This window comes from Narcine bancroftii, chromosome 4 (genome assembly GCF_036971445.1).
Source record: "Narcine bancroftii isolate sNarBan1 chromosome 4, sNarBan1.hap1, whole genome shotgun sequence".
NCBI lineage: Eukaryota > Metazoa > Chordata > Chondrichthyes > Torpediniformes > Narcinidae > Narcine > Narcine bancroftii.
The window spans coordinates 21,475,552-21,487,927 of NC_091472.1; the positions used below are offsets into that span (position 1 = coordinate 21,475,552).

Consider the following 12,376-nt stretch of genomic DNA (forward strand, 5'->3'; position numbering starts at 1 on the left):
GTATAGAGAGCGAGGAAATGTAAAAGAGTCCGCAAGCTTGGAAAGTTGCTGTTTGGTAGTCAATCAGAAAGGGCTTTCTTCCCACAGAGTGTCCTTCACCTCTCTACAGCTATATTTTACATGCAGAAAAACCATAGCAGCTGCAACTTGTGGTGTTACAGCTTTCAAGGAAACACTTGGTCAAATATCACAAGGAAAAGCGGGAATGATTCTTTCTCTCTCTCTCTCTCTCTCTCTCTCTCTCTCTGGCACACTGTTGGAGCAAAATGGAGCCCATCCTGGTCACATCTCAAGAGTTGTACATGAATTCACAAACCCAATACAGTCCATTAAGCAAGTGCACAATTGTAGCTCTTTTTTTTTGTAATTTTTTTGGGTGTTTTTTTTTCATAGCGGGTAAAGAAAAAAAAAAGTCTTTCTCTTTGGAGAGGTGCCTCACACCGTCTGATAGAAGCTGTCTGCCTGCAAGTTGCTTTGCTTTGTGTTTGACATGCTGTAAAAGCCACTGTGTCTGGAGTCTGGGTCTGCCATTCTCAGCATCCTCTGTGAACTATCCACTTGAACCATGGTTCCTTTCTTGCAGTCCACGTACACCAACTGGTTGTTCAGGCACGAGGGCTGGTGGGACAAACAGAATTAGTTCACAACACTTAACACCGGCAACCCTGTCCGCTTATCCGCGCTTCCATTTTTGTGTGCAATGCACGTGCTGTTGGAAAGGGTTGGCCGTCCCCCATATTGCCCATCCCTCTGTATAGCGGCATTGGTGGTGGCCCAAAGAGGTTCACTGGGCTAATTCCTGGAGTCAGTGAGTTGTTTCAGCAGCTGATGAAACAGAATTGATACTTTTGGAAACTGGTGGCACGGTTAGCACACGATTACAGTGCCAGCGACCAAGGTTCGAATCCGGTGCCGTCTCTAAGTTTGTATGTTCTCCCCGTGACCTGTGTGGGTTTCCGACGGGTAGTCCGGTTTCCTCTCACTCTCCAAAAAACATGTGGGGTTTGTAGGTCAATTGGGCGGCATGGGCTCGAGGGGCCGGATGGGCCTGCTACAGTGCTGCCTCTCTAAAAAGAGAAGATCTTCCTGTAATATACAAGATACTCAGGGGATGTAACAGGTTGTTTCTAGATGTATTCAAGATTATGCCAAGATAGTGAATCTTGAACATGGAGAGAGTTAAAATTTTGGTGGTGGTCATTTAAAAATGAGGTGCAATGAGAAGGTGGTAAATCTCTGGAATTCTCTACCGCAACAGGTTGTGGAGGCCTGATCAGTGGGTGAATGGGAAACAGATTAATTCTGAAAGACCAGGGAATGGGGGGGGGGGAATCTGATGCCATTGAAGAGACAAGGCTCGAGTAGATTGGCTGTGATCATATTGAATAGTAGGGCAGACAAGAGATCAGTCAATCTTCCCCCCTGGCCACAACAGTGAGGGGCTCAGTGGCTAAAGAACACACAGTTGGCCGGCTGTCGGTGACTACAGTCAAAGGACTGCTGGACACTGGCTGAAGGGAGGTATCCAGGCTTCCTGATTGTGTTGGATTCTTGGATATGGAACTCAGATTGCCGATGGTTTGGACTGAAGTCTGTGTAATTGTGGAGGTTGCAGGAACACTGGAGGTGAATCCACGGACACTCTGTCTCTGGGAGGACTCTCTTTCTCTGGCTATAAAGGGCAATTTCTGCTGATGGTAATTCTGTCTATCATATGGCAGACTCAAGCATATTTTGCCTAATATTACACCTGCTTTATCACATGACAATAAAGGAATCCTGAATCTATTATATTTTATTTCTGACATTAGTAGCTTAAAAACAGGCCCCTTTGGCCCTTCTAGTCTGTACCCAACTATTCTTCTGCCTCGACCCACTGATCTGCATCCAGTCCATAGCCCTCCATACCTCGCCCATCCACGTACCTGTCCAAATTCTTCTAAATGTTAAAAGTGAATCCGCATTCACCACCTCAGCTGGCATCTCGTTGCACACCCCACCACCATCTGTGTAAAGAAGTTCCCCCTCATGTTCCCCCTAAACTTTTCCCTTTCACCCTTGACCCATGTCCTCTGGTTTGTATCTCACCTACCCTCAGTGGAAAAAAGCCTGTCTATATTTACTCCATCTATCCCCCTCATAATTTTAAATACCTCTACCAAATCTCCCCTCATTCTTCTATGCTCCAGGGAATAAAGTCCTAACCTGTTTAACCTTTCCCTGTAACTCAGTTCCTGAAGTCTGGACAACAGGTTAATAAATCTTTGCTGCACTGTTTTTATCTTATTGATATCTCTCCTGTCGTTAGGAGACCAAAACGTCACCAATACTCTAAATTTGGCCTCACCATTGTCTTATACAACTTTAACATAACATCCCAACTTCTATGCTCAATTCTTTGATTTATGAAGCCGATATTCCAAAAACTTCCCTTACAACCCTAGTGTGTCAGACCATTTCACAGCATGAGAATGAGTAATTCGTAATGCTGTTTTACAGTGTAGTGAGGAATGGGAGACAGAAAGTATGGAGCATCTGCAGAGAGACCAACATATTCATCCCTCAGGTAGGGCAGGGGAGATTGGTACAAGGGGTCATAGGTTAAGGGTTAGGGGCCAAACTTTAGGAGTAATATAAGAGGATGCTTCTTCACTCAGAGAGTGGTGGCTGAGTGGAATGATCTTCCGGAGGTGGTTGTGGCAGGGTTATTTCTGTCATTTAAGAGGAGGCTGGATAGGTACATGGATGTGAGGGGGGTTGGAGGGTTATGGGAACGGGAGTGGGTAAGGTGGATCTAGTGGAGTTTCACGTAGATCGGTGTGGGCTACAAAGACCGATGGGGCCTGTTTCTGTGCTGTAAACTGGTTAGAGGAAAGATATTTAGCTGGAAAGGGCGGAGAAAGGATTCACAAGATGTTACCAGGGCTGGGTGGCTGTGGATTTTAGGAGATACTAGGTCTTTCCTCCTTTGAGTGTTGGGTGACATAAAATCAATGGAAAAAGAGATTGCTCATAGGGGGAGATGCACTAGAGGGCATGAGTTTAAGGGGAGAGATTTAAGAGAGACTGGAGGAGGAGCCTTTTCTCACTCAGAGGGTAGTCTGTATTGAGTAGGAGCTGCCAGAGGAAACTGTTGAAGCGGGCATGATTTCAATATTCCAAGAACACTTGGACGGATACATGGACAGGATGGGTTTAGAAGGACGTGGGGTGAATGGGACTAGTGCAGAATGGCAATGTGGGGCTAAAGGGTCTGGGTCTAATTCAGTCTTCTGACCCTTCAAGTGTGACAATGAGTGCCCGCTGTTCCATCAAAGAGGCGCACATTATTTCAGGGAAATCCCATTGCCCGTTGAGCAGAGGTGCGACAGTGCTTTGTCTCAATCATGAACTCGGGGTAAGGAACTTGTTAAGGATGCTGCACCTTTGTAGGAGCTCTGTAGCAGGGCACCGGAATCCATTGCTTCTTCTGGTTGACCAGCAGCAGGGTAATGACAAGGATGAGGGCAATTATAACAGGTACTGCTACCCACGCCACTGAGTGCATGGCAGAGTCTTCGTTGTATCGGGGGTAGTCTCCACCTATCGCATTCACACGGAGATTCTCTGCAGGGGGGGGAGTGGAAAGAGGGAGAGGAAAAAAAAGCCTTGTTATTATGACAGGTTGCACAAGGGTATGGAGGGAAGAGAAACCAATCAGATGGCAGTTAATGACGAACAAGAGGTCCTGCACCTGCACAACCACCTCAAAGCTCATGTTGAGTTTCTGGAGGAACACGTCACGAAGGTGGAGGAGCTCCATTAAGCAAAAACACTCAGCAGGACGGACAGAAGGTGTGGAAAGGGACACAGATTTAATGCTTCAGAGAAGGAGGAGGGGTAGAATCAGAATGAGACTTTATTGTCATGAACAAGTCATGACAAATTTGGTATTTTGTGGCAGCGTCATAGGGCAAACAATCATATAGACCACTGTTACAACAGCAAATAAACAAAATAATGCACAAAAAGTAAGGCAATGTCTTTGGTTCATTGATTATTCAGGAATTTGATGACAGAGGGGAAGAAACTGTTCTTGTGCTACTGAGTGCTTGTTTTTGGACTCCTGCACTTTTTTCCCGGAGGTAGCAGAGTGAAGAGAGCATGGCCTGAGTGGTGGGGGTGGGGGGGGGCGGGGGGGGGGTCATTGAGGATAGAGGCTGCTTTCTTAAGACACTGCCTCATTTGATGTCCTCGATGGAGTGAGGTCTGGTGTCTGTGATGTCGCAGGCCGAGTTAACAACCCTCTGGAGTTTATTCTTGTCCTGAGAGTTGGTGCCTCCGTTCCAGGCAGTGATGCAACCAGCCAGAATGCTCTCCACAGTACACCTGTAGCAGTTTACGACCGTCTGCGGTGACATAGTGAATCTCCTGAAGCACGTCGCAAAGTGCAGCCACTGCCGAGCCTTCTTTGCGATTGTATTGACATGGAGGCTTTGGAACAGATCTTCCGAGATGTTGACGCCCAGGAATTTGAAGTTCTTGACCCTCTCCACTACTGAGCCCTTGATGAGGACTGGGCCATGTTCCCCTGATTTTCTCCTGAAGTCCACAATCATCTCCTTGGTTTTGCTAATGTTGAGCGCAAAATTGTTGGCATGACACCACTCAACAAGCTGATCTATCTCCCTCCTGTCGTTTGGGATTTTGCCAACAACCGTGCTGTCATCTGCAAATTTGTAGCTAGCATTGAAATTGTGCCTGGCCAAACAATCATGGGTGTATAACGAGTAGAGCAGTGTTGATGATCAGTGAGGAAGAGACTTTGTTTCCAATTCGTACTGACTGTGGTCTTATAAATGAGGAAGTCAAGGATCTCGTTGCGGCGGGGCGGGGGGGGGGGGGTGGGGGTGCAGAGGCCCAGATTTTAAAGCTTCTTGACTAGCACTGAGGGAATAATGTGTCGAAGGCTGAGCTGTAGTTGATGAAGTATGTACGAGTTGCTGTTTTTGAGGTGATCCAGAGCTGAGTGGAGAGCCAGAAATATTGCATCTGCTGTGATAGGCCAATTGCAGTGGTCCAGATCTTTGCTTAGGTACCTATGTTAAATCTGGCCATGACCAACCTCTTGAAGCATTTCATCACAGTAGAAGTTAGTGCTACTTGGCGAAAGGGGGTTTCTCCGATTGGGTGGAGAACGGGAATCGAGATGACATGGGTGGCGCTGGCTCTGAATGTGAGAGAATGACCTGAAGAGGATGTGTTAACAGATAGAGAGAAAAAAAATATTGCTGGACCTGTGAGACACAGAGCAGCACAGTTATTAGAAATAAAGGACAACTCTGGAAATACTCTGTGGGCCAGGCAGCATCTGCAGGGGGAAAAAGTGAGCTAATGTCACAACTCAACGATCTTCCATCTGAAATGGCAAGCTTTGAGCTCGATATCGAGTGCCAGGAGGAGCAGTGTGTCTGGTTGGTTAGTGATAAACTTCAAAGGAGCCCTATTGGAAGCTGAAGACACAGAGGGGTTGAGGAGGAGTGACAGGGCAACTGGAAGCTCAAGGTAACCCCTGGTGGACTCAATGGATGTATTCTGTTCTTGGTTATTCAGGAGGCTACAATGTGTGAACACCAAATGCCTGCTCAGAGGATCTCCTTGCAGGGTTGTCGCTAGGCCTGACCAAACTGGCCATTCAAGGTTCAAGGAGGCGGGCAGTCAAGGGTTCAGAGAGAACCGAATGCCTGCCCCTCTTTCGAGGTTACGCCTAGGCCCATGTTAGAGTGGGAGAACGTGGTATCTGGGGGGGAGGTGGCTGAGTTCCAAGGGATCGAGTGCATTGTAAATAAGAATAATGGGATTTTAATGTAAAGTATATGAACCAGAGGGTGGTATTCATTTACTGCTTATCACAATTGTTTTTCTATTTCCTTAATGTAAGTAATTTATTTAGATGAGGTTCTGTGTATAGTTTGATTTTTGTCATGTTGTTGTTGAAATAAATTGCAACAAAAAGAAACACCAAATGCATTACTTGGAAGTCCAGGAGGCTAGTGGATTGCTGGAAGGTCTCTGATTGGTGGGGAGGAGTAGAGCAAGTGCAGAGGAATAATTTCCAAAATATCATGGATATCTTATAAATTCCTGGCCAATTACTTTTCCCTTTTGTCACAACCTCTGACTCTTTGCCATCCGATGGTTTCTGGAGCTCTAACCCTGCCACCCCATGTTTTACCAAGCAACAGGCAGCCTCAAGCAAGTGGCAAAAAAACTGCAGAAAATAAATAGGTATTTAGGCGACATGGTTTGGCATAGCGGTAAGCCCAATGCTATTACAGCGCCAACGATCTGGACCAGGGTTCAAATTCCACATTGTCTGTGAGGAATTCCTACATTCTCCCCGCGTCTGTGTGGATTTCCTCCAGGTGCTCCGGTTTTCTTCCCCCGTTCCAAAAAAACTTACCGGGCTGGGATGGTAGGTCAATTGGGTGGCACGGCCTCATGGGGCGAAATGGCCTCTGACTGTGATGTAGGTCTAACATTTATTAAAATATTAAATTAAAAATATTAAATTTATTAAGGACAGAAGTTTAAAATTCACGCGCCTTGCTATTAGTTCGGCAATCACGGAACCCCAATCTCAAGCAACCGGAAAATACACTTATCTGGCATCTTGTACCAAGTACCCTGTTCGGCTGCAGCAAGTGAGAATTTTGAGGCATATGTACATTGTACAATGTGTATGAGAATAAACTAATTCTCATAATCCTCCAACATGAATCAACAGCTGGAAGGAGAGGTTAAAAAAAATAGTGACAAAGGGGTGGCCCGGTTGGTGTAGCAGTTAGCGCAATGTCTTTAGAGTGTAGCGATTGGGACTAGGATTCAAATCCCGCGCTGTCTCTAAGGATTCTGTAGGCTCTCCCTGTGTCTGCGGGGGTTTTCCCCCGGGGGCTGCGATTTCCTCTCACCTTTCAGGTGAGTGTAAATTGGGCAGCATTGACTCGTGGGCCGAAATGGCCTGTTATTGTGGTGTATATATGTCAAAATTAAAGAATGATCTATAAATAGCAGTAACCGGCTGTGGCCAATGGACATGTCATGCCTGACGCAGTTAGAGAGTCTGTAGATGCTGGGGTTGAGTGCAACGCACCAACGCACTGGAGAAACTCAGCAGGTCACGCAGCAACTGGAAGTAAAAGAATTGGATATCAGGCCTGAAATATTGGCCACCCATTACTACTTCTGGATGCTGTGCGACCTGCTGAGTTTCTCCAGCATTGTGTGCGATCAGCCACACACCTTGTACGCAGTGAAGGTGGATGGCACGGAACACCACACAGCTCTGTTCAGTAGGTACAAGCAGCGATGGGCTGTGATTTCTCTCTCCACGAGCACTGCCTGACTGGCTGAGTCATTCTAACTTCCATTTGTTCATTCAAGAGTCCAGCCCCTGCAGCAACACGATCATCCTCCAACTGTGAGGCAGCTTGGCAGATAATACTGTACAGGTCGGCATATAAAAATGTCACCCCAAATCCAGGGGCTCATCAAGTATAAAATCCGAACCATAACATCGTGTGGTTTAGTGTCCACATGGCGATAGAGAACAGCAAAAGTCACTACCATAATTCCTGCAGTCTTACCACTAAATAGTTTTCTACTGAAACACATTTGGGAAGCTGGATTAATAGTAATGTTATATTAAAACAATAGAAATGTATTACTGTCTAAACCTCTCCAACATACCTTAAAATAAAAGCACAGCAAAGGAAGCAAACAGCGTGCATCAGTTGCTATTTGCAACAGCTGACGACCAGTAAACAATTAGCCAGGGTCCCAGGGTGTGCTCTGTTTTCTCGCCAATCACAATAAATCAGTTAAATTTTTAAAGTCAAAGTTCCTTGCAAAATTTTCACTCCTTCATGAATGGTGTAGTCGTTTTATTGAAAAGAATTGATCTAGTACTGTGGCAGAACACTAAAATAGCACAGAAATTACCAGGACTATTGGGGCAGTAAGCTCTCAGCTGCAGGTTCCAGACCTGGGGAGCTGCTCCACAGTGAGTATAGCTCAAAAACTAGATTTTAAATGGAAATTCTGCGGTCCGTCGTATACACCAGCCATCTTGCATGCGGTAATTCTCCTGCTCTTCCTCAAAAACAATGCACCGTTCACTTCTTCGAGAGGGGACATGCGCGACCTCAGATTGGGGCTTCAGCTGAAGGACAGCGGCTCCGGCATGGGGCAGCATTGCCGTGGGATGTGGTGGGGTGAGGGTGCCAGCGTTCAGCCCAGAATGTCATGCCTAGGTCGCTGGACTGGAAGTTAAAGCTACAACACTATGATTCGTAAGACGTAGGAAGAGAAATAGGGTATTCAGCCCATGGAGTGTGCCCTGCCATTTAGAGGCAAGACTTCAGACCTTGGAAAACCCAAGGCTGCATTGACGAGTCATTGCATCATTAATCCCACAGGTTAGATGGAAGCCTGTGTGTGGGGAAGAAAGCCCCACTTCACTCACCATCATCCCGGAGGTGAGCAGGGATCTCATTCCCGCTGGGAGTCGGCCAGAAAGGTGCCTCCACCTCAATCTCTCCTCTCTGGTCGAACTTTTCAATGGGAACGTTGGTTGGCTCTGGCAAGTCTGCAGGGAGAAGGGAGAGAACAGTGAGAGATCTGGGAAAGAGTCCCTCCGAGGTTAGGTCCGCCAGGAATGCCACATGGAACAAATCGATGCTGCCCTGGAACAATCAGGCAGAACGGACAGTGCACACCGGGAATCTCAAGGACTTCATGAACATAGATTACAGCAAGGCCCATTGTTTGAGATTCCCTCACGAGTGGAGGGAATCATTTTTAGACCATTTTTAGACCTTACATATTTCAATCAAATCACCGCTTATTCTTCCAAACTCCATAGAACACAAATCTAACACTCCTTGGTTATTTGTGATAGGATAACTCTCTCTTCCCAAGATTTAACTCAGAGAATTTCTAAAAGACTCCCTCCTCATGCATGTATCCTTGATTTCTAAAGACCACATGACCACTTGACTACTCCCTGCACCTGCCTGCTAACTTTGTGTTTGATTAACTCCTTGTGGTTCCGGTGGACTTGCTCCACCTGCCTGTTAGAACCATAGAGCACTATAGCACAGTAACAGACCCTTCGGCCCTTATAGTCCATGCTGAACAATTATCCCAATGACCTGGACGTGGACCATAACTCTCCAATCCATGTACCTGTCCAAAATTTTCCTGAAATGTCAAAATCAAGTCTGCATTCACCACGTCAGCTGGCAGCTCGATCCATATTCTCATTGCTCTCTGCGTGAAAAAGTTCTCCCTAATGTTCCCTTTAAACAGCTCACCGTCCATGCCCTCTAGTTCTTTCCCACCAGCCCTTGTACTTGCTAACTTTGTGTGCCTGATTAACTCTCTGTGGGCCCTGTGGGCTTTGGAGATGAATGAAGATGGAAGATGGGGAAGGGGGAGGTGCAGTCTCCAGAGTATGTCTTACCTGGACACACAGGACAGCAGCTTCCCTCCATGTAGACAGGCTCCAGGCAAGGGAGAGGTGGGCAGCTGACCGTTGAGCACAGGGTCTGGCCCTGGAGGCAGTAACAGTGGGTGCAGCTGTCGATGTCCCATCGCTCCTCATCTGCGTAGGTCTTCTCATTGAAGTGACACACCACCTTGCTCGGAATGGTCTCCTCTACAGCAGAGAGGGGAAGATGGGGAAACAAGATGGGGACACGTTAGACGGTTCATCTCTCCTTCCTGCAGAGGGGCTGCCCTTCGTTCAGTCCTGTCCATCAGCTTGAAGCTGAATTCTTAACAAAACAAACAGCAGCTGCTTCTTTGCTTCTTGCCAACTTGCTGATGGAGAACAGAGCCACTGACAGATTCAGGGACGGGCAAATGACGCTGGCCTTAAAATCGATACCTGCATCCCACTGGAGAATATTAAGGACTGAAGAGCTAATTAAAATATCTCCTTTAACCATAAAGTGCTCACATCGGCACCTATCTTCCCACCAACTCTCTATTCATTCTTACCAACTCTCCCCCAGACAGACCACTCATCCACACCCACACACTCACACGGGGGCGACTTTCAGTGACCAATGAACCTACCAACCCGCACGCTGAAGGCATATGGAAGGAAACAGGAGCACCTGGGGGAAGCCCAGGCAGTCACGGAGAAAGCCCAGGCAGTCACAGGGAGAAACACACACCGACAGCACCTAAGGTCGGGACTGAACTCGGTTTGCCCGTAATCCTGAGGTCGTAGCTCTCCTAGTTGTCCCGCTGCGTGGACCACTTTGCTTGCTGCTTACCTAGAGAGGAAATCCAGGTCACTAAAGCGACAAGAACCAGAGACCACAAGGGACAACCTCCATTCACAAGCTGGCGGCTAGTTCGACACTCGCACCACTCTCTGCATGAAGACGTTCCCCCTGATGTCCCCTTTAAACATTTCAACTTTCACCCTTCACTCACATCCTCTCGTTCTTGTCTCACCCAATCTCAATGGAAAAACCCTGCATGCATTTTCTCTGACTATATACCCCTCACAGATAAACCTACCAAATCTCCCCTCATTCTCTTACGCTCCAGGGAATAAAGTCCTAACCTGCCTAATTTTTCCATGTAACTCAGCTCCTCAAGTTCTCGCAACATCCTCGTCAATCTGCTCTGCCCTCTTTCTACTTGTTGCTAGCTTTCCTCTAGTTAGGTGACCAAAACTGCACACAATTCCCCAAATGCTGTCTCACCAATGACTAAAACAAGTAATGAGGAGAGTCTGAGAGACTGGAGTTGTTTTTCTCGGAGCAGAGGTTGATGAGGAGAACCCGATATACTGATATGAAATTGTGAAGTACATGGATGGGAATCATGAATACATTGTTTCTCTGTAAAGAGGTGTAGAAAACCTAGGAGCATTAGGGGGAAATCTAGAACATAGAACATTACAGCACCCTTTAGGCCCAATAGTCCATGATGTTGTGCTGTCCTATATAAATCTACACACAATCTAAACCTTCCCTATTCACACTCATAACCCTCTACTTTTCAATGTCCCTATTGTACCAGCCTCCATGCCAACCATGGCAATCCATTCCAAGCGCCAACTACTCTCTGTAAACTACTCAAGATTCAATTTATTGTCATTATAATAAAACTGTGTCTTATTACATAAAATTGCTTTTGCCTGCTGCAAATCCACAATCGGCAGAAATTGCCTGAAGCGCCTCTTACAGTCAGAGAAAGAGAAGCAAAAGAGAGTCCCCTCAGAGTCACCAAGTATCCGTAGGTTCACCTCCAACGCTTCTGCAGCCACATAGAGTCCAATCCAAACCATTGACAACCTGAGCTCCAGATCCGAACCTCCGACACGCTCAGCAACTCTTCAGCGCCCCCTCACATTGTGGTTACCATATCTGGTGCCCCTTCCGCCAGCTTCGAGCCAGTCTCCAGCAGTCCTCAGCCCAGCCCGAGTCCCCCGACAGCAGTCTCCAGCAGCCCGCAGGCTCCTCGCCTCGAGTCGCCAGCAGCCCGCGCATGCGTGGGACTTTCAGCCACAGAAAATCTCACCATACCATGGGTCGTCTCCGCTGCCTCTCCTTCTCAGACGGGGGTGGGGGGGCGGTCTCCTCATTTTCTGGTGCCCTGTGCCAGTCCTCCACTTCCCTGGAGTCTGCAATCCCTCGTGGCCGCTGCTGATCAGAAGCGCCGCCATCTTGAGCGCAGTCCCCGCAGTCATGGGATTTTTAAATGAAACTACTGCCGGCTCCTTTAACGGGCCGTTCAAAGCCAGGGTGGAGCTAACGGTAGCCTGCTGGGTGGTGGACCACAGAGGAGCGCTGTATCTCCGCTCCTCGCGGGTCCGCACCAGTGGCAGCGCTGTCATTTTCGAGGAATCTCCCCTAAACCTTCCTCCCCTCACCTTGTATAGATGTTCTGGTATAGAAAAAGACGCTGACTGACCATCCTATCTATACATCCCATAATCTTGTAGACCTCTCTTTTTTTTTAAATTTTTTTATTTTTCACACCATAAACCACACTGACCAAGATACATACATTTTCCTTTTCAAATATATACAGTGTCGTGTTCTCCCCCCCTCCCTCCTCCCATCCCACCCTCCCTACCTCCCCCCCATTCATTTAAAGTACAAAATCTAAGACACATTAAACCAGTCAAACAATGTTGTCACTCAATAAAAATAAACAAGAAATTCCACTGAGTCAATTCTTTTCATTTCCTTCTCCTTTCATTAATTTAGGTGGTAGATGTCCCCGGTAGGTTTTCTCTATTGTGTTTCATGTATGGCTCCCATATTTGTTCAAATATTTCAATATTATTTCTTAAATTATGTGTTATTTTTTC

General features: G+C 47.0%; 1 protein-coding gene across 1 annotated transcript in view; it reads right to left on the reverse strand.

Moving 5' to 3' along the window:
- crim1 (cysteine rich transmembrane BMP regulator 1 (chordin-like)) overlaps positions 1 to 12,376 on the reverse strand; it is a 287,206-nt gene that overhangs the window by 6,298 nt on the left and 268,532 nt on the right. The window contains exons 14-17 of the mRNA XM_069930938.1: positions 9,503 to 9,697; positions 8,504 to 8,626; positions 3,425 to 3,606; positions 442 to 618 (exon numbers count right to left, since the gene is read on the reverse strand). Of these exons, the coding sequence (XP_069787039.1) occupies positions 442 to 618; positions 3,425 to 3,606; positions 8,504 to 8,626; positions 9,503 to 9,697 (677 nt within the window). The remainder of the gene's footprint in view (positions 1 to 441; positions 619 to 3,424; positions 3,607 to 8,503; positions 8,627 to 9,502; positions 9,698 to 12,376) is intronic.